This window comes from Vipera berus, assembly GCF_964194415.1.
Source record: "Vipera berus genome assembly, chromosome: W".
Classification (NCBI taxonomy): Eukaryota; Metazoa; Chordata; class Lepidosauria; order Squamata; family Viperidae; genus Vipera; species Vipera berus.
The window spans coordinates 74,880,389-74,902,790 of record NC_138210.1 but is presented as its reverse complement, the minus strand read 5'-3'; the positions used below and the strand labels follow the sequence as shown (position 1 = coordinate 74,902,790).

Genomic DNA, 22,402 nt, shown 5'->3' with positions numbered 1-22,402 from the left:
TCAATCAGCCAAATTGCCCCACCCCCCTCGCGATTACTAAATGCAATTTACGCTTCCAGCAAAAATTATTGCCATATAGATCGGAGGGAAGATTTCAGCCAAATGTGCACCTTCCAGAGATCTGGGATCCCTGATTTCCCAACCGATCAGATTACAGGGGATCCGCCTTCGAACTCAGAGCCGGGGGATCAAGGTCTCCTGGAAGGAGGGAAATGCTTTTGACCTACACCCCCCCAAAATAGTTATCCTTGTGGTAGATTCCACCTGAAGAAATATACCAGGTAATCATTGTTCGTTTAGTGACCGTTTGAAGTTACGACATGAAAAAAGCGACTGAGGACCCTTTTTCACACTTAACGACCGTCACAGCCTCCCCCGTGGTCACGGGATGAAAATTCAGACGCTGGGCAACTGACTCGTATTTACGACGGTCGCAGCGTCCCAAGGGGGTCACACGATTCCCCCTTTTGCGACCTTCTGAGAAGCAGGGTCGATGGGGATTCGCTTAGCGACCGTGTTGCTCACTTATCAACTGCCGTGATTCACTTAACAATTGTGGCGAGAGAGGCCTCAAAACTCAGTTAACAGCTGTTCTCACATAGCAACAGACGTTTGGGGCTGAATGGTGGTCATAAAATGAGGAGTCCCCGTAGATTAGTAGGCGATCCCACCCACCCCATATTCACTCCTTTCTATCCAATTTAATATTAGTTTTAAGGTTTTAACTTAGAAATGTATCACGAGTCACTTATAAAGTCACAACGGCACTGAAAAAGTGACTTACAATCAGTCTTCACACTTGCGACGGTTGCGGCATCCCTGCAGTGACATACAACAGAACAGAACAGAATAGAATAATGATAGAATAGAATAACATAAGTTGCCAAGTTTGAAGACCCCTGGTACAGGGTCTCCTGCCTGAGCAGGGGGTTGGACTAGATGACCTCCAAGGTCCCTTCCAACTCTACTCTGAATGTTTGATTGATTGTTTGATTGATTGATTGATTGATTGAAATGGCATGGGGTCTCCTGCCTGATCAGGGGGTTGGACTAGAAGACCTCCGAGGTCCCTTCCAGCTCTATTCTGATTGATTGATTGATTGATTGATTGAAATGGCATGGGGTCTCCTGCCTGAGCAGGGGGTTGGACTAGAACAGGGGTAGGCAACCTCGGCTCTTTTATGACTCATGGACTTCAATTCCCAGAATTCCTGAGTCAGCTATGCTGACTCAGGAATTCTGGGAGTTGAAGTCCATGAGTCATAAAAGAGCCGAGGTTGCCTACCCCTGGACTAGAAGATCTCCGAGATCCCTTCCAGCTCTATTCTGATTGATTGATTGATTGATTGATTGAAATGGCATGGGGTCTCCTGCCTGAGCAGGGGGTTGGACTAGATGACCTCCGAGGTCCCTTCCAGCTCTGCAACTCACTTATCCCCATTTACCTTCCTGCATTCCAGAGACAAGCCGAGGCGGCTCTGCCCTCCTTCCAAACTTGACTTCCTTCCTTCCTTCCTTCCAAACCGGTTCGAGCCAGCCGAGACAGCCTCACCCTCACGCCCCTCCCCCCCCCGCTTAATCAACTGGATGGAAAGAGGGGAAAGGAGCGATTGGAGGGGGGGGCGGGGTGAGGCGTGCGCGCGCAGGCGCGTCCCCGGGAGACTGCCTCTACCTGGATCGGTGTTACCTCCACCTCGGCCCGTGGAAGGCGGAGTGGACTTCAGCTCCCAGAATCCTCCACCCTGGCTTTGACAGCCGAGGCATCCTGGGAGTTGAAGTCCACGCACCTGGAGGAGGGCCGCCAAGGCTGTTTAAAACCCTAGCCTAGTTCGTTCCACCCCCACCCCAACCCCGTTTCCCCCTTTTATCTCCCTCCTTTTCGGGGGGGGGGGCTCCGCCTCGCCCAGGTTCCCTCTTGCACGATAGACTGCTCCTGCCCAGGAAGGCTCGCTTGGCAAACGCCATCCAAGTTGCCCAGTTGCAAAGAACCTTCGATGGGGCGGGGGGAGGGCGTTCCCCAGAGCCGAAGAGAAAGAAGGGATGGGTTTGTGGGGGGCTCCGCTTGGGGATGATGGGAATTGTAGTCCTGCCCAAGCGCGCCGCCGCTTCCAAGTCCTGGAACTGGGTGGGGGGCTTTTTCAGCGGCGACGCAGAAGCGACTCGGCTCGAAGAGGCGTGCGCGTGAGAACGCGTTGCAGGCGGCAGCGCCACAGGTAAAGAGCTCTTCTGCCATTTGCGCCCGGGCCGGGTGCCCGCTGCCAAGATGGCCCCGGCGGCCTCCCCTCGCGAGAACGCGCCCCCTCCCCGCCCTCCTCCCGTCCGCGGGCTCGAGCCGGGGAATCCCCACCGCGTGTACTCCTTTGCAGCCGGGCAGTTCGCGGGCAGAGCGCGGCGGGAACCGGACCGAGGCTGGGAGCCGAGTCGGTAAACACCCGGAGGAGGAGGAGGAGGAGGAAGAGGGGGGGGGGCAGAGTGTCCGTATTCTGGGGAGGGGGCGTCCTTCCCCTCCCCACGCCGGAGGAGCGGCTGGGGCTTTCCCCGCTTCGGCCGCTGCTGACTCAACCCGGGGCTTCCGCTCGGGCTGAAGGTGAAAGCGAGCGAGCGCGGGGGGGCGGGGGGGGAAAGAAAGGGAAAGGATGGAACGTTGGGGCCCGCCGCGTTCGGATTTGGAACCTTGGCGCTTGTCGGTGGAACGTCGGCTCGCTTTCTCTTTCTTTTTTTTTTCCCACGCTCCCCCGGCCTCCTCCTTCGACCCGCGCGTGCACCCCCCCACCCTCCCAGCAAAGAAAAAACCAAAAAAAAAGCGCAGTCCAACGACCCGGATCCAAAGCGAGGTGGGGCGGATGGGGGCAGGAAAAAAAAATCCCAGCCCGGCTTGCAAAGTTGTTCTCCCTCTCTCTCTCCCCCCCCCTCCAGCTCTCCTGACGCAACCGACGCCCCTTCCCCTTATCGCTGGGGTGGAGGGGGGGGAAAAGAAAGATGTGGGGGGGGGATGCTGCTCGGTTGATCTTTCCTGCTTTCTCCCCCCCCCTCCTCCTCTTTCCCCTCCGCCTCTTCTCCGGCAAGATACTTAAATCGTTGCTAATAAGACCCCCCCACACACACACACACACACAATAGTTTCACTTGGAATTGTAGAGAGTTTCAAAGCGGGGGAGGGGAGAGGAGAGAATGCAAGGAGGGGGGATAAATAAGGAGGAGAATGCAAGGGGGGTAAATTGGAGGGGAGAAAGGGGGAGAAGATGCAAGGAGGGGGGATAAATAAGGGAGGGGAGAATGCAAGGGGGGTAAATTAGAGGGAGGGGAGAATGGAACGGGGTATAAATTGGAGGGGAGAAAGGGGGAGAAGATGCAAGGAGAGGGGATAAATAAGGGGGAGAATGCAAGAAGGGGGATAAATAAGGGGGAGGGTTGAAAGGGGGGAGAGAATGCAAGGAGGGGGGGATAAATAAGGGGGGAGAATGCAAGGGGGTGTAAATTGGAGGGTAGAAAGGGGGGAGAAGATGCAAGGAGGGGGGATAACTAAGGGGGAGAATGCAAGGGGGGGTAAATTAGAGGGAGGGTTGAAACGGGGGAGAGAATGCAAGGAGGGGGGATAAATAAGGAGGAGAATGCAAGGGGGGTAAATTGGAGGGGAGAAAGGGGGAGAAGATGCAAGGAGGGGATAAATAAGGGAGGGGAGAATGCAAGGGGGGGTAAATTAGAGGGAGGGTTGAAAGGGGGGAGAGAATGCAAGGAGGGGGGATAAATAGGGGAGAATGCAAGGGGGGGGTAAATTGGAGGGGAGAAAGGGGGAGAAGATGCAAGGAGGGGATAAATAAGGGGGAGAATGCAAGGGGGGGTAAATTAGAGGGAGGGTTGAAAGGGGGGAGAGAATGCAAGGAGGGGGGATAAATAAGGGGGAGAATGCAAGGGGGTAAATTAGAGGGAGGGTTGAAAGGGGGGAGAGAATGCAAGGAGGGGGGATAAATAAGGGGGGAGAATGCAAGGGGGTAAATTAGAGGGCGGAGAGAATGGAAGGGGGGTATAAATTGGAGGGGAGAAAGGGGGGGAGATGCAAGGAGGGGGGGAGGATAAATTGGAGGGGCTGCTGGAGGATGGCAGCGAAGGGTCTCTATCCCCTTTCAGAGAGTTTAAAAGCGCTTCCTGGACTTTGGGAGTCGGGAGGGAGAGACGTTGCGATGGATGTTGGTCGTGCGGTTAAACCGGAGCAGATACTCCGGTTTTAAACCGAAGTAGAACCGGTGCAAGCCCAGCGCTGGCTTAAATCTTCCCGGGGCAATTGGCTTCTCTTTCTCTCTCTCTCGCCCCACTCCACCCCCGTCGCCGGAAACATCCTCCGAATGGTACAGTCCGCCCCGTTTTTGGCTTCGGTGGGAAGGAACCAAAAGAAGGGAGCGGAGGGGGAGGAATTTAGGCATCCTAAAAGGAGGGTTCGCGTGATTTTCTTTCCCCACGTACAAAGCGAGACACATCGTGTTTAAGATGCAAAAAAAAAATATTTCTGAACGAATTAAGCCCGGGGAGGCCTTTACTCATTTCCCTTCCCCTCTTTACGCAATGGTATAGCCTCGCTGCCCTTCTTCTCCTCCTCCTCCTCCCCTTTCTGCAAAAAACCATGCGAAAGAAAGACGATTAACCTTTTTTGATTCATGCAAAATTTGCTAATCCAGCCGGCGCCAAGACGATGGCTACTTCCGGGAGGCTTGTTGGGGGGCGGGGAACCCATTTCCGTTTCCTAAAAGAAAAAGAAAAAGCAATGCATTACCTGTTTTGCAAAGTTGGTTGGGGGGTTTCACAGGGGTGCATTTTCTGCAAGGCTAATAAAATAGGATTTTTTTCGGGGGGGGTGTCCCCTGTGCTCGCTGAACTTTGGTGGTTTTCTTGCAGACATCTCATGACCAAACTAAGTAACGCCATCAGTGCAACATGGGATTCAATGGATAAATCAATACAGGGCTATTGGATGCAGCAAAATTGGGAATATGCAGAGTCTGAAGCCTCTTAAAGTCTTTTTCACAAGCTTGGCCCCCTTTAAGACAAGTGGACTTCAACTCCCAGAATTCCCTAGCCAGCAGAGCTCGTTGGGGAATTCTGGGATTTGAAGTCCACCGAATCTTAGGAACATTGCCCTAAACCAGGGGTTTTCAAACTTGGCCCTTTGATGACTTGTGGACTTCAAGTCCCAGAATTCCTCAGCCAGCATGCCTGGCTGAGGAATTCTGGGACTTGAAGTCCACAAGTCATCAAAGGAACATAGTTCCCTCATGCTGGCTGAGGAATTCTGGGAGTTGAAGTCCACAAGTCATCAAAGGGACATAGTTCCCTCACGCTGGCTGAGGAATTCTGGGAGTTGAAGTCCACAAGTCATCAAAGGGCCATAGTTCCCTCACTCTGGCTGAGGAATTCTGGGAGTTGAAGTCCAGAAGTCATCAAAGGGCCATAGTTCCCTCGCGCTGGCTGAGGAATTCTGGGAGTTGAAGTCCAGAAGTCATCAAAGGGCCAAGTTTGAAGACCCCTGCCCTAAAAAAAACATGACTGTACGTCACGATTGTGCAAACCGCTAAAAAGCAAGCAAGGAAATTAAAGGCACAGTGTAAAAAAATAATAATGAAATAAAGCAAAATAGTTAATTTAATACATACTGATAGCGTGTACCAGGTATCCCAGCCGGATGTGTTTAAAAAGCCAATAAAACACACCCATTTTGGATGCCTTTTTCCTTTTTGTTTTTTTAAACACCGCCTGCCGGACAAAGATTAATTCGGATTGCTTCATGCCAAATCACCTCGATGCATTTTTTTTCTCCCTTGTTGATTTTTGCCCTAATTTGTATTTGACCTGCTCTCTACTAAATTTCATGCACAATTTCCTGGTGTACTCAAGCCACTTTTAATCCGTTCTCAAGATATCCCAAATTCTTGCTTCCTGTATCAAACTAGCTAGGCAGAATTGCGTCTTTTCTAAAATTACTTTTTGAATCTTTTTTTTTTAAAGGTTAAAAATATATATATAAGGAACTGCTTCCTAGGCTGTTCCAGGACTTATTTATCATTTGCAATCGAGCCCCAATTTTTTTGTTGCCAAGGGAAAGAAGTTGTTCCGTGAGTTTGGACCCCGTTTTACGACCTTTGGGGCCCCCGTTAAGCGAAACTGGATGGTCGTTAAGTCAGTAACCCATTTGTTAAGTGAAATCCGCTTCTCCATTGACTTTGCTTGTCCGAAGGTCGCAAAAGGGGGAATCACATCACACACACACACACACACACACACGGGACACGGCCACTGTCATAAGTACGAGCCACGTGCCCGAATTTTGGTCACGTGACCGTGGGGGGGGATGCCGGAACAGTCGTAAGTGTGAAAAACGGTCGTAACCTTTTTCAGTGGTGCTGAAACTTTGGTCGCTAAATGAAGCTGTGTTCCCTCTGCTTTCTGGGTCTATCAACATTGATCTCTGACACATATTTATTTTAGATTAATAATCCTAGTTGCATCATACAATCCGCCCATCATTTTCCGCAAATCTTGCATTTTTTTTTTCTTCAGCCAGCTGCGTTGTTCAAGCTTTGATTTGTTCTTACTTGTAAGGAGAAAAGGGATGGTGGTGAAATTCATGAGAGAAAGTGGACGTTATGCACGGATTTACACCGCAATCGCAGCTAGCCAGAGTTTAGCTTGGCGTTCTCTCTAAACAGACCATCCCGGCTTATGGCAGTGAAATAGAACAGTCTTTCCTAAATGCCGTAAGCTAGAATGGCGATCTTTTCTGGTGGGTTTTTAATTATACAGATAGTCCTCAGTTTACGACAGTGTTTAGTGACCATTCAAAGTTGCAACAGGACAGAGAAAAAGGACGTGCAGTCGTTTTTCACACTTACGACCGTCGCAGCTCAGGCGATCAAAATTCGGATGGCTTGGCAACTGACTCGTGTTTATGACGGTCGCAGTATGTCCCGGGGTCGCGTGATCCCCTTTGGAGACCTTCAGCCAAGCCAAATGGGGAAGCCAGGTTTACTTAACGACCGGGTTACTAAGCTAAGAACTTCAGTGATTCATTTAATGGCCGTGGCAAGAAGGGTGGAGCAAAACTCACCAACTGTCTCACATAAGAACTGGAAATTGTGGGCTCAGCTGTGGACGTAAGTCGGCGACTATCTGAGATAGTCCTCGACATACGATAACTTATTTAGTGACCGTTCAAAGTTTACAAGGGCACCGAAAGAAATGACTAACGGCCGTTTTTCACACTTACGACCGTCGAAGCGTCCACCGTGGTCACGTGATCAAAATTCAGATGCTTGGTGACGGACTCGCATTGACAATGGCCGCTGCGTCCCTGGGGTCACGTGATCTTCCTTTTGCGACTCGTATTTATGACGGTTGCAGCATCCCTGGGGGAGGGGTGTGTCACGTGATCCCGCCTTTTGCGACCTCTTATTCACTTAACAACTGGGTCACTATCTTAACAACTGCCTTGATTTGCTTAGCAACCGAGGGAGGAAAACTCACTTAACAGTTGTCTCACTTAGCAACAGAAAATTAGGGCTCCCTTGTGGTCGTAAGTTGAAGTAAGATGATTTAAAAAAAAAAAATTGTTAGCGGCTTTGCAACTTGATCGGGCTCCCAAAATTTTAATAATCATATTGATAAGTGATGATGATAATGATGATGATGGTGATATTGGAATGGACCTGGGAGGTCATCTAGTCCAACCCCCTGCTCAGTGGATCTGGAGAAGGTTGGGATTTGGGGGTCCCCTATAACAGTCCGTCTATTTATTTTTCCCCCCCCCCCGGACATTGCTGACAATAATAATAATAATAATAATAATAATAATAATAATAATAATAATAATTCATAATTAATAATAATAATAATAAAAGTTGGAAGGGACCTTGGAGGTCATCTAGTCCAACCCCCTGCTCAGGCAGGAAACCCTAGACCATTTCAGACAAATGGCTGTCCAGTCTCTTCTTAAAAACCTCCAGTGTTGGAGCGTTCACAGCTTTTGGAGGCAGGTAGTTCTACTGGTGAATTGTTCTTTGTGGCAGTTCCCAGAATTCTTTGGCCTCCCTTCCGCCATCTTGCACAGCAGGGAATCCTGGGGATTGTAGTCCTGCCACAGCTGTCCCCCCCCCACTCCTCCAGGAAGTAAACACACACCAGATCGAAATATACCCTAACCCTAACCGGCTGCTTTGGATGGGGTAAAAGGGTTGGAAATTGCTTCAATCCCTTCTTATTTTCCCCTTTCCTCCCACCTCAGTTTCCCCGTTGTCAAGGAAAACAAACATGGAGCAAGTTGTGGAGGAAGACGCCAACCCGTCCCTGAGCCCACCTCTCAGCCAAGGCACCTTTCATCAAATGTGGACCTTCGAAATGGCCAACCAGTTTTGGGTGAGTGTGCTGTGCTGGCTGGGGAATTCTGGGAGTTGAAGTCCACCCCAAGTTTGAAAAACACGGATTGACCCAATCAATTTGTTCTCCCGAGTTGACACCGCAAGCTGGACCAAACCTGGCTTCCAAGGTGGCTTGTCTAGCCACCCCGCACGTGGCTCGGCTTAAGCCATGATTTGTGGCTTCTTGGGTATCGAAACGCCAGGAACTGTGGCCGGCTTGTCAAATCCACAGCAGCCTAAAATCGACAACGTGACATTCATTTTGTGGGGTCCTTTGATGACATCCGGGGGGGGAGGGGGGCATACCTATCGTCCAAATGATAATCGATTTATATGTTTTAGGAGTTGAAGGAGACGAACCCCACTCAGCAAGCCTATCTCGAGGAAGCTGGCAGCTCTGCGGATCAAACCAACTTTGGCTTGTCGGCCCCACCGGCTTGCTCTCCGTTGAGTGATCTGGCTGAAGGCTATCCAGAGGGAGACGTCTTGTCCATCCAGGCCTTAGCCGACTTCTTGGGGGACCCCCAGCTCCTGCGCTCCCCCCCCCAAGATTATGGGGCTGGGGAGAGCTTCCCCATCCCCCCAACCCAGGATTATCCGGGACAATTCGGCTTCGATCTGGAATTTGAGCAGTCGGGCACCGCCAAGTCAGTCACTTACACCGTACGGAGTGGGACCAGGTTATGAGTTAAATTCTGGGGTGGGGGTCTTTCCTTCCCCACCATCTCCCCCCTCCAAAAAAAACCCGGATCCTCTTGTCTCGATCAGGGGGGGGACCCGGGGGGGGGGTTAGGTCAAAAAAATCAAAATGGCGGCCGCTGCCGTGTCAGTCCACTCCCCCCACCCCCGCTATGGACAGGTGAGGTCAACGGACTCTAGATTCCGCCTTTCCTGGCTGGCAATCCCGGTTTGCCGCCGATCCTGGTTTGCTAAAAAGAGCAAGGGGTGTGTGGGACTGTCTTTGGATCTGATTTTTTTTTTTAAAAAAGGGGGGGCGGGGATTGGGAGGTTTGGAAGCACCTGGCTTCTTGAGATGTGGGGTTCTGAGTGCGAAGTCTGCCACTGTGGTGCTGCAGGTGGATAGAAGGGGCTGGCACACAAAGGAGGTCCCCGACTTACGACAGGGTCACTTCGAGTTCCAGTAATTGCTGCCTCCCTCAGATGCAACTGACAGGCATCTGAGGCTAATAATAATAATAATAATAAATAATAAATAATATAATGATGATGATGATGATGCAAAAGGCAGCCTTACTAGGAACTGCTTCCATCTTGCAACGATATCTATAATACCATCAAACATCCACATCTGCCTATCCCAGGTCCATGGTAAGGACTCGATAGGTAGATAAAAATGCCAAATCCAGTCTGAACATCTGGCTGACTGTGCGATGATCAATAATAATAATAATAATAATAATAATATAATAATAATAATAATAATAATAATAATAATAATAATAATAATAATAAAGTTGGAAGGGACCCTGGAGGTCATCTAGTCCAGCCCTCTGCTCAGGCAGGAAACCTTATAACATTTCAGACAAAGGGCTGCCCAGTCTCCTCTTCACAACCTCCAGTGTTTAAAACTTCTGGAGGCAGGTGGTTCCACTGGTTATCTGTTCTAACTGATTAATTGTTCTAACCGTTTGCTGTGTCCCACAATGACGCAACCCCAACTTAAAACAACATTTTTGTTGAAAATTACCCTTCGCTCCCAATTCCCAGCAAAACAAAAAACACCATGCTCCCCAAGGAGAGTAATGGATTTACTTAATGACCAGCTTGGTTGCTTAGCAACAGCCGCAAAATGGATTTGCCGGTCCTTGATAAGCTGCTTATCGATGTCCCGACTTAACGATTGTTGGGGTCAAGGACGGTTGTAAGTCAAGGACTTACTGGATTGGGAGGGTAAGAATCTGGAGCACTGGTGCTCTCGCCTTTCAGCCTCTTGCGAGCCAGACACCCATTTCATGTAGTCCTTGCTTTACGACCGTTTGTTTTAATGACCTTTCGAAGTTACAACGGAGCCAAAAACAGCGCGTTATGACCATTTTTCACACTTAACGGCTGTTGCAGCCTCCCCGTGGTCACGTGATCAAAATTCAGATGCGCGACCACTGACTCGTATTTATGACGGTCGCAGCATCCTCTGTGTGTGTGTGTGTGAGAGAGAGAGAGAGAGAGAGAGACGCGGTCTCCTTTTGTGACCTTCTGAAAAGCAAAGTCAAGGGGGAAGCCAAATTCCCTTAGCGACGGTGTTACTCACTTAACATCTGCAGTGATTCGCTTAACAACCATAGCGAGGAAGGTCTTAAAATGGGGGACACCTGACCTAACAACTGTCTTGCTTAGTAGCGGACGTTTGGGGTACTCTCTTGGTCGTACGCTTGAGGACCTCCTGTACTAACTTCACAACTGCAGGGGTCCCCGGAGAAAGGCCATAAAATGGGACGAAACCCAACTGCTGTCCTGCTTAATGGCGGGAATTTACGGCTCCCGTTGTAAGCCGAGGACTGCCTGACTTTTCTTACTGCTGCCCCAAGGAAGCCCCCTTCCCCTTTTTCCTTTCTGAGGCTGTGGGGTGATGCCATGAGGATCACACCCCCCCCACTTATATGCCCCTCCTTCCCCTCCCTCAAGAAGTGTTTCAAACCCACAGATATTTGGGTGGGTGGGCTTGAACACAGATAAGGAGCTGCTTGTCAGAAGACCCCCACCCATAGATTGTTTTTTTTAAAAAAAACTGATTTTGCTTTAAGTTAGTCCACAGTTTCCAGCTGCTGGGGCCACCCCTGGGAGACACCCCCACCCCCAATCATGAATACAGGTAGCCTCCAACTCGCAGTTCATTTTTGATCCCCAGGGGTCAAAATTCAGACTCTCGGGTGAATTGACTCGTGTTTACGACGGTCGCAGGGTCCCTGGTGTGTGTGTGTGTGTGTGTGTGTGTGAGAGAGAGAGAGAGACGTGATTCCCCTTTTGGCCACCTGACGCACAAAAAAAACACAACGGGGAAGCCCACTTCATTTAATGACCATACGGCTGGCTTAACAGTTGCCGCGATTCGCTTAAGGACAGCACCCCCGCCCCCCAAAAAAGTTGTAAGATGGGGCAAAACTCGCAACACATGTCTCCCTGGGCAACATGGCTTCGTTGTGGGTCGTAAGCTGATGACCACCAGTATCCCCTTGAGTTGGATTTTAGGCTGCTGTGGAACTCCCCCCCCAAAAAAAAACAACAGGTCGGCGATGGGGCGCGTGAAACGTCCTTGGGGTGCGTTTTGCAGCGACCATCAGCAGCTGGGAGGAGGTCTTCCCCTTTCCCCTCTCATCCCTCCCTCCCCAATTTGTACCCCGTAGGATTGCAGCTTGGGGAACCCTGTGCGCCCGAACCCCCAAATTTTAACTTACCGCATAGCTGGCACCCCAGTTCTGGTCGCTGTGTGTGTGTCTTCAGCACGTTGACCTGCTTCTGTGGGGACTGGTCACTTTCTGGATTCCTAGATGGGAATGACCACCACCCCCTTTTCCATTTTTAACCTGCCCACCCAATGGCTGGGCTTTGAAGAACGGGGGGGGTCTCGACGGAGACCACCCCCATCTTCCTTCCGTCTCCCTCTGCTCTGTGCACAACGTTGCCCGTCCTGGACATGTCAGGGCATGTCTTTCTGCTGGCTTTTGGCAAAGGACTGCCCCAGATTCCTTACAGGGGGGATAAAGACCCCCACCCCATTTCCGGCATGTGGCGAGAGACCCCTCCCCACACCCAGCAGCCCCCAATTGCCTTCTCTTGCAATGAAGGCAGAAAAGGCCAAATGCCAGCCACTGAGTTGGAAGATTTGGGGAAGGGGCTTGCTCGGGGGGAGGGGTGTAGTGGAAATCATGGTGCCCTCGCCTCCGTCCCACCAACAATTGGTTGCAATTCAGGGCAGGCATTTTTTGGGGGTGGGCAGTGAGTTAATATAGGGCAGGGGTCTTCAAGCTCGGCCCTTTGATGACTGGTACACTTCAACTCCCAGAATTCCTCAGCCAGAATGGGGGAAACTATGGCCCCTTCATGACTTGTGGACTTCAACTCCCAGAATTCCTCAGCCAGCATGGGGGAACTATGACCCTTTGATGACTGGTGAACTTCAACTCCCAGAATTCCTCAGCCAGCGTGAGGGAACTATGACCCTTTGATGACTGGTGGACTTCAACTCCCAGAATTCTTCATCCAGCGTGAGGGAACTATGACCCTTTGATGACTTGTGGACTTCAACTCCCAGGATTCCTCAGCCAGCATGGGGGAACTATGGCCCCTTCATGACTGGCGGACTTCAACTCCCAGAATTCCTCAGCCAGCGTGAAGCAACTATGACCCCCTTTATGACTTCTGGACTTCAACTCCCAGAATTCCTCAGCCAGGCATGTTGGCTGAGGAATTCTGGGAGTTGAAGTCCACAAAGATCCATGGAAGAACAACTTAAGGCCCGTTGGGAGGGATGCAGGGAGGTCTATATATTTAATATATTAATTAATTTAATAAATAGGACAGGCCTCGACTTCACACCCACAATTGAGCCCAAAATCTCAGTTGCTAAGTGAGACATTTGTTACGTGACGCCCTACTTTACGACCTGCCTTGCCACAGTTGTTGACCCAATCACTGTGGGTGTTAAGTTAGTAACCCGGCTGTTCAGCAAATCCGGCTTTTCCCCCACTGACTTTGCTTGTCGGAAGGTCGCAAAAGGGGATCAGGTGATGCCCCCGGGAGGCCGCAACCATCATAAATACGAGTCAGTTTCCAACTGTCTGAAATTTTGGATCAGGTAACCCAACAGTTGTGACAAACGGGTCATAAGTCCCTTTTTTCAATGCCGTTATAACGTTGAACGGCCCCTAAACCGGCCGTGGTGAGTCGGGGCTGTGTATTAATTAGTTCCGGGAATTCTTTCTCACTTTTTCTCTCCTCTCCTCTCCTCTAATCCCAAATTTCTCTCCTCCGTCCAGTTCTCTCCGCAGCTCAACAAACTGTTTTGCCAAATTGGCAAAACTTGCAAAGTGTTGATTCGGACGTCCGAGGCACCTCCGCCGGGCTCCGTGGTCCGGGCCATGGCCGTCTACAAGAGATCCGAACACATGTCTGAGGTGGTCAGGCGCTGCCCCCATCATGAGCGGCACCCAGAGCACAACGACGGTGAGCGAAGGGCCCGGGGGGGGGGAAAGGGGGAGGGGGGTCTTCTGGGACAGGTGGGGTGGGGGTGGGCAGGCTGTGATGCACGGCGCTCAAAACCTGGGGAGAGATTGCACTCCGCACACGATAAAAGACCTGTCCATCTGCATGCAGGTCTTTAAACGGGTGCAGAGTACCTGTTCCGCGATCTTGTCCTCTAATCCAGGGGTCCCCAACCTCTGGTCTGTGGAGCGGTACTGGGCCGCGGCCCGCCAGCGTCCGGTCCGCACAAACAAGCAAAGCCCCATCCGCGGGATGCAGGCACCACACAAAACCACGGCCCCTCTGGTCCGTGGGGACCAAAAAACCTCTCTCCACTGAACCGGTCCCTGGTGCCCCAAAGTTTTGGGGACCTCTGCGTCTGTTGTTGTGTTGTTAGCTGTGAAGTCGTGTCCGACCCATCGCGACCCCATGGACAACGTTCCTCCAGGCCTTCCTGTCCTCTACCATCTTCTGGAGTCCCTTTAAGCTCACGCCTACTGCTTCAGTGACTCCATCCAGCCACCTCCTTCTCTGTCGTCCCCTTCTTCTCTTGCCCTCCACCTTTCCCAGCATTAGGCTCTTCTCCAGTGAGTCCTTCCTTCTCATTAGGTGGCCAAAGGATTTGAGTTTCCGCTTCAGGATCTGGCCTTCTAAAGAGCAGTCAGGGTTGATCTCCTCTAGGACTGACCGATTTGATCGCCTTGCAGTCCGAGGGACTCGCCGGAGTCTTCTCCAGCACCAGAGTTCAAAGGCCTCAATTCTTTGGCGCTCGGCCTTTCTTACGGTCCAACTTTCACTGCCATACATTGCAACTGGGAAGACCATGGCCTTGACTATACGCACTTTTGTTGACAGGGTGACGTCTCTGCTTTTTAGTGTGCTGTCTAGATTTGCCATGGCTTTCCTCCCAAGGAGCAAGCGTCTTTTAATTTCTTGGCTACAGTCCCCATCTGCAGTGATCTTGGAGCCCAGGAAAATAAAATCTGTCACTACCTCCATTTCTTCCCCATCTATTGGCCAGGAATTGAGAGGGCCGGATGCCATGATCTTGGTTTTCTTAATGTTAAGTTTCAACCCAAGTTTTGCACTCTCCTTCTTCCTCTGCGTCTAGTCCTCAGCTTAACAGCCACTGTTCAAAGTTAACCACAGTGGCTTAGCTGAACGACGGCCGTGGTGCGCTTAACCATCGTGGCAAAAAAAAAAGAGGTTGTAAAACGGGGCACAACTCACAGGACGCAGGCCTCGCTTAGCCGCCGAGATTTTGGCTTCCCTTGTGTTGTGTTGTGCTGTAGATGAGTTGGGTTTTGTTTTTGTTTTTCGAGGGACGGGGCTCGTTAATTGCGGGAGGGGGGAACCTCCCTCCTCCGACGTGAAACTCCTGCGGCTCTAAGCTCCCCCATTTTCTCCCCGCCGCACCCCGATTTCTGCTTTTGCACAGGCACGATCCCCCGCGATCATCTCATCCGGGTCGAAGGAAACCCACTGGCCCAGTATTCCACAGATCCGGGCACCAAGCGGCACAGCGTGCGGGTTCTTTATCAAAAGCCTCAGGTGATTGGGGGGGGGACGGCGGGCAAGGGGGAAGAGGCGATTTGGGGTCCAACCCTAACCCTCCCCGTCTTCTCTTTCTTCGTCTGATTGTCTACTGCTTTCGTTTTCGGCCTCCCGGACAGCTGGGACGCCCCCCCCTGAATCAAAAGGAAACATCAACAGAGCAGAAAAAAAAGTTTCCATCCCCCTCCCCCAAATTAGAACATCTGCGTATGTTCAGATGCTACACCTGGCTTAGTAGATTTCTCGGCCCTGCAGGTGGGGATGGCGTGCACCATCGTCCTGTACAATTACATGTGTAACAGTTCGTGCATGGGCGGTATGAACCGGCGTCCGATCCTGACCGTCTTGACTTTGGAGACCGAACAGTGAGTAACCGTCTTCCTCGCCTCGTCCTCTTCCCGCCCGGCTCGGTTGGGTTTCAGATGGGGAAATCGTGTTTAGAACTCAGAACCTACCTGTCGAAAGATGGATGGGATGAAATTGGGGCGCTGTTCAGCAACGAACCAGCTACCCTGTTTGTTTTAAATTTAAACCACGATCCAGGCCCGATTCTGGGTGGTTTTGCCCACCAAATCGTAGAATCGTGGCTCCGGAGGGGGACGTGGGAGGTCATCTAGTCCAAACCCCTGCTGTCCAGTGTAGGAATTCCCAGACTGAAATTTCAGGCGTTAAGTGGTGAGGGTTGTCAAATAGGTCACACCGTGACTCCACCCAATTTCATGAGCTTTTTGCGGCGGTCGTTAAAGAGAACGCTGCGTTGATTAAGAGGACCCCCCCCATGAGGTAATATTTTTTTTTGCCGGAAACAGGAAATAAATATAAGTTTCCAGAAACAACATTGCAAATTGTACTCGTAGTGATTGTGAGATGCTGCAAACAATCCTGAATGAAGGCCCCGAATGTTGCAGCTACGAATCCAGGTCATAAGCCCACTTTTCGGGATCCATCATAATACTTTGGACAGTCGCTAAGCAACCGTTCGTAATGCGAGGACTTGCTGCACATTAGAAGCTCGGTTGCTGTTGAAGGCACTGGGTAGTCTAGTCAGTAGAAATACCTCTGAAAGGATCATGGGTTGCGTAGTGTGTGCTAGAATTTGAACCCGCTGCTTATCTGAATGCTGCTGCGGAAACGACTATATAAAACGGGTGAAACTATCCAAAAATGCAATGGTGCCTTTGAATTAAAACGGTACCCACCATGTTTATTGAATGTTGTGACCCCACGGCAGTGATGGGGTCTCCGACTTGGCAGGTGGGGTAAAACGTTTCCCTCCATCCTCCAAAAATCTCCAAGGACCTCTCTTCTCTCCTGACAGGGGTGAGGTCCTGGGACGTCGATGTTTTGAGGTGCGGGTGTGCGCTTGTCCCGGACGAGACCGACGATCGGAGGAGCTCAGCTTCCAGCAGAAAGCAAAATCCCTGGAAAATAGGAAGAAAGGTAAATTTGAAGGACGGAGGAGGACGAGGACTGGCGGATAGTGGGAGCAGAGTCAGAGGAGGGGTTAGCCCAAAATCCCTACATAGCCGCAAACAGAGTGCAACCTCCTTTGAATTCTGCAGACCCATATCTAACTCTTAGCAGGCATCAACCGTTAGTTGAGAAGATTCCCGCGCATAGGCTTTCAGCAATAAAGCAGTTTAATCGAGAAGATTCCCGCGCACAGGCTTTCAGCAATAATAATAATAATAATAATTTTATTTGTATACCGCCCTTCTCCCGAAGGACTCAGGGCGGTGAACAGAGCAATAAATAGTAAAATACAGGAATACAAAAATTAAGAATGAATTAAACCAAAAGCCCAGTATTTCAGAACAATAAGTTAAAATACATTTAAAACATTAAAACAATAATAAAACCCAAAACCCATCAGGCCAGGCCGGCTTGTTCAAACAAGTAAGTCTTTAAATCCCGTCGGAAGGAGCGAAGGTCGGGCGCAGTTTAGTTAGAACATTCCTGCAGCAATAAAGCAATTTAATTGAGAAGATTCCCGCACATAGGCTTTCAGCAATAAAGCGGTTTAATGGAGAAGATTCCTGCTCATAGGCTTTCAGCAATAGAGCAGTTTAATCGAGAAGATTCCCGCGCACAGGCTTTCAGCAATAAAGTGGTTTAATCTGACCGATTGCAGTTAAGAACCTTTATAAGGTCTTATCTTGCGGCGATGAGGACGGCGAAGGCTAATTACTTCTCTGCCCTTATCGCGTCCACAGATAATCGCCCGGCCGCCCTGTTTAGGGTGACTCGCTCCCTTCTTAACCAGGAGGTGAGGGAGGATCCCTTGCAGGGGCAGGCCGAGGAGTTTAGTCATCATCTGACGGACAAAATCGCTCAGATCCCGGCCGGTTTGGACTCTGACTGGGCAGAGTCTGACGTGGAGGAATTGGACGGTCTTGAGCATGTTATCTGGACTGAGTTCGATCCTGTTTCCCCTGATGATGTGGACAGGATGATGAGGAGGCTGAGCTCCACCACCTGTTTGTTGGACCCGTGCCCCTCCTGGCTGGTTTATGTGGCTCGGGAGGAGACACGAGGCTGGTTCCAGGCAGTAATAACTGCTTCCTTGAATGAGGGTGTCTTCCCCGCCTCCCTGAAGGAGGCGGTGGTGAGACCCCTCCTCAAGAAGCCTGCCCTGGACCCAGCTGTTTTAAACAACTATCGTCCGGTCTCCAACCTCCGCTTTTTGGCGAAGGTTGTTGAGAGTGTGGTGGCCCATCAGCTTCCTCTGTTCCTGGATGAAACTGATTATCTGGACCCGTACCAATCGGGTTTCAGGCCTGGGCACAGCACGGAGACGGCATTGGTCGCGCTGGTGAATGATCTCTGGCGGGCTCGGGACAGGGGTTGTTCCTCTGTCCTAGTCCTATTAGACCTCTCAGCGGCTTTCGATACCATCGACCATGGTATCCTACTGCGGCGTCTCAGGGGGTTGGGAGTGGGAGGCACTGTTTTGCGGTGGTTCTCCTCCTATCTCCTGGGCCGCTCGCAGTCGGTGTTGACGGGAGGGCAGAGGTCCGCCCCGAGGCCTCTTGTTTGTGGACTCCCTCAGGGGTCGGTTCTCTCGCCCCTCCTGTTCAACATCTATATGAAGCCGCTGGGCGAGATCATTCGTGGTTTTGGGGTGGGGTATCATCAGTACGCTGATGATACCCAACTTTTTTTCTCCACCACAAACCAACCCAGCGATGCCCTCGCCGTGATGTCCCGTTGCCTGTAAGTGGTCCGGGTCTGGATGGGGAGAAACAGGCTTCGTCTCAATCCTGCCAAGACCGAGTGGCTGTGCATACCGGCATCTCGGGTCAACCAGACTATTCCATCTCTAACGATGGGGGGGTGAGGTGTTACCCCCCGTTGATAGGGCTCGCAACTTGGGCGTCCTCCTGGATTCGCAGCTCACTTTTGAAGACCATATAGGAGCCGTGACCAGGGGGGCTTTTGCCCAGGTTCGCCTGGTGCGCCAGTTGCGACCCTACCTGGACCGAGATGCCCTACGCTCGTGACCTCCCGTTTAGACTACTGCAACGCTCTCTACATGGGGCTGCCCTTGAGGACCACCCGGAGGCTTCAACTGGTGCAGAATGCAGCCACGCGAGTCGTGATGGGAGTTTCCCAATACTCCCATGTAACACCTCTACTCCGCGAGCTGCATTGGCTCCCGGTTGCCCTTCGGGTGAGATTCAAGGTGCTGGTGATGACCTATAAAGCCCTAAATGGCGAGGGTTCGGGATATTTGAGGGAACACCTGCTGCCAGCATCAAGCTCCCTTCGTCCAGTGCGCTCCCACAGGGAGGGTCTCCTCAGGGTGCCGCCAGTTAAAGACTGCCGGCGGGTAACACCCAGGGGTAGGGCCTTCTCAGTGGGTGCGCCTGCCCTGTGGAACCAGCTGCCTGCGGAGCTTAGGACTGCCCCCAACCTCCGTTCATTCCTCCGGGACCTGAAGACCTGGCTCTTCGAGCTCTCTGGCCCAGGCTGAGAATATTTTTAATTTTAATTTTAACTGGGTTTTAATTTTCTCAGGGTTCTATTTAATCTCTTTTAATTTGTTTTAACGTTTGTATTGACTGTTTTTTAAATGCCCTGTAAACCGCCCTGAGTCCTTCGGGAAAGGGCGGTATATGAATCTAAATAAATAAATAAATAAATAAATAAATAATGGAGAAGATTCCTGTGCATAGGCTTTCAGCAATAGAGCAGTTTAGTTAGAACATTCCTGCAGCAATAAAGCAATTTAATTGAGAAGATTCCCGCACATAGGCTTTCAGCAATAAAGCGGTTTAATGGAGAAGATTCCCGCGCATAGGCTTTCAGCAATAAAGCAATAAAACAGGGAGGGTCTGCTCAGGGTCCCGCCGGTAAGAGATTGCCGGCGGGTGACACCCAGGGATAGGGCCTTCTCAGTGGGGGCGCCTGCCCTCTGGAACCAGCTGCCGGTGGAGCTGAGGACTGCTCCCGACCTCCGATCATTCCGCCGGGGCCTGAAGACCTGGCTCTTTGAGCTCTCGGGCCCAGGCTGAGGAGATATTTATTTTAATTGGGGTTTTTAATAGTACAGGGTTGATTTAATATTTTTTAAATTGGGTTTTAACTTTTGTATGGTTGATTTTAATTCCCTGTAAACCGCCCTGAGTCCTCAGGGAAAGGGCGGTATATAAATGCAATAAAATAAAATAAATAAAATAAATAAATAATCGAGAAGATTCCCGCGAAATAGGCTTTCAGCAATAGAGCAGTTTAATCGAGAAGATTCCTGCACACAGGCTTTCAGCAATAAAGCATTTTAATTGAGAAGATTCCCACGCATAGCCTGTCATCAATAAAGCGGTTTAATGGAGAAGATTCCCCCTCATAGGCTTTCAGCAATAAAGCAGGCTGGGGAATTATCCAAGGAAATAAGTACACTGTCTCATGGAGAAGAATCTCTTTCTGCAGACCACTGTTAATCTGAGGAACTCCCCTCCACGGGATGTTGCAAAGATGTTCAGTTTTTATTTATTAAATGTATAGGTCTCTTTCCCCCCCCCTCCCCCTTCATTATCCGTAAGTTGTCTGATCGTGAAAATGAGAGGCGAGATGGAAGAGGGAAGTTGTGAAGAGCAGCCCCACAGTTAAATTCGGAGGTTTTGGGCGGGGGCGTCCTTGTGGTCTCCTTTCCTTGTCTGAAAGAGGGCGGGGCTTCAGCTGTGGGGGTTTTTCCCCCCCGCCTCATCCTTGTCTCTTGCTTCTCCAGCTCCTTTGCAAGGCCCGCGTCCTTGCACCGCCAGCAGGAGGCCAGTGCAAGACACGCCAGAGGAAGAGACGCCTGAATGCGAATCGGGGGGCACATCTGAACCCCAGGTTTACACGCTCACTGTGAGTAGTGCCTTGGGCCTGCCTTGGCGGTTTGGGGAGAGGGCTGAAGGGTGACCTCTGGCCCTTCAAGGGGCAGACGTTCCAGCTTTGGCGAGGAGGAGATAAAAGAGTCAGGGGTCCCAGGAACAGCTTGAACCCCGAGCCGACATCTGGAAAGGTCCATTTTGTTTGCAGATTCGCAACCCCAAACATTACTCCATGCTAAAAGAGCTGTTAGAAGGCTTGGAGTGCAAAGAAGCCTGCCAGAAAGAGAGCAAGGAGGGCTGCAAGTCCGGGAAAAGGTGGGTGACGGCCCCCCCCGCCCCAAATACGTAAAAGCTCTCGCTTCCCGCTTGTTGCCTCTTGGGTGAATCCCATCTTTGCGGCTTGGCTGGCTGACTTGAGCCCTCTTTTCTCTTCCCCAGCCTCCTGAAGGGCCGGAAACGAGGAGCCAAGTTGACTTCGCCCCATCAAAAGAAAGCTCGGGTGAAGGATGAGACCCCGGACTCCAATTAGTGGGGTGTCACATCACACACACACACACACACACACACACACACACACCCTACTCCCAAATCCTTTCATTATTATTATTTTTTTGTCCTGTTTATGCTTTCTTCTTCCTTCTCTGGCTCCTTTCCTTCTGGTTTTCGACTTCCAAGGTTGCTCCCGTTTCCCAATCCGACATCTTGCAAAGCCTCTGGGGTTTTGGGGGGGGGTGTCCCCTTCACCCCCCCATCTGCTACCGCTTGTTCCTCAATCTTAGCTGGGACACCCACCCACCCCCGGCTCCCAGCCTTCCTCCCCCTTCTCCAGCCCTTATGGGGGCCCCCACCTGGCCCTTCTCTAGAGAGGGTATGCGAGAGATTTTGGGGGGGTCCCCATATGTGGGGAAAAAAACACCCTCCCCCCCCAAAAGGTGTGGTCAGCTTTCCTCATTTCTCCATCCCCTAAACATTCGGCTGTTTTTAAATCCCTCCCTTTGCAATTTGGGTGTCCAAACGCCCCCTCCTCCAGATTTTCCGCCCCCCACCCCAACTGGTGGGGAGGGGGGGGCTTTCCTAAAGGGCCAGCTTTGGGGAGAGGGACGGTCACGGCTGGTCCTCGCCCCTCTCCTCAAATTGTCTTCCTTTCTCCACCACCCAAGATTGGCTAGTTAGTAGTTAGTTTTGCGAGCTGGGCGAGTTTTTCAACGTAGGACTTCAACTCCCAGAATTCCACAGCCGGCACTTTTGAAGAGGGGCACGCTGGGAGTGGAAGCTAGGGTGGGCGGGGGAATTCTGGGAGTTGTAGTCCTGATCCTTGCCAAGCTTGGGTCCAGTAGTTTTAACTTGTATAGTACATTATCCTCAAACACAGTATTAATTTTTTTTTGTAGATTAGTTTTTTTCTATCTCCTGTTTTTTATTATTATTATTATTATTATTATTACTTCCTTTGCACCCCCCTGAGACATCCCCCTGCCGACAAAAGTGCGTACAGTCAAGGCTATGGACTCCAGAAGACGGTAGAGAACAGGAAGGCCTGGAAGAACGTTGTCTGTGGGGTCGCGATGGGTCGGACACGACTTCGCAGCTGACAACAACAACAACGAGAAGATTTTTATATATGTATATATACTGGATCCATTCCTTTGTTTTGTCAGCCAACGTTTTCTAGGGGAATAAAGGCATTTTGCCTGTATTGTTTTTTCTTTAAAGTTGGAGAGATGTGGTCATTTGAACGATTTTTATTCTAAACCGGGGGTGGGGGGGGGACGGAGAGAGAGGAAAAAAACGGAACCGTCCAGCGACGTCTGATTGGACCGGACACATCGGTTCTGTTGGGCAGAATTCCCCAAAATCCTGTCTTTTCATCCACAGACACCCACCCCTCCCCTTCTAGGATCTTTGGGGGTGGGGGAAAGTGGGGTCTTGGGT

The 22,402-nt window shown here is 51.0% G+C and overlaps 1 protein-coding gene across 3 annotated transcripts; it reads left to right on the top strand.

Moving 5' to 3' along the window:
• Positions 1–2,348: 2,348 nt before the first annotated feature.
• LOC308676041 (cellular tumor antigen p53-like) lies at positions 2,349–22,182 on the top strand. 3 transcript variants are annotated; one of them, XM_081341751.1, is made up of 10 exons: positions 2,349–2,424; positions 8,270–8,400; positions 8,745–9,065; positions 13,397–13,583; positions 15,040–15,152; positions 15,411–15,520; positions 16,474–16,595; positions 20,383–20,504; positions 20,679–20,785; positions 20,909–22,182. In XM_081341751.1, exons 2-10 carry the CDS (start codon positions 8,296–8,298, stop codon positions 20,997–20,999), a joined length of 1,278 nt encoding a protein of 425 aa, XP_081197877.1. In that variant the 5' UTR covers positions 2,349–2,424; positions 8,270–8,295; the 3' UTR covers positions 21,000–22,182. The 3 variants fall into 3 exon arrangements, with proteins under 3 accessions (XP_081197877.1, XP_081197879.1, XP_081197878.1); XM_081341752.1 differs by having other exon boundaries at positions 2,401–2,587; XM_081341753.1 differs by lacking the exon at positions 20,679–20,785.
• The last annotated feature ends 220 nt before the right edge of the window (positions 22,183–22,402 follow it).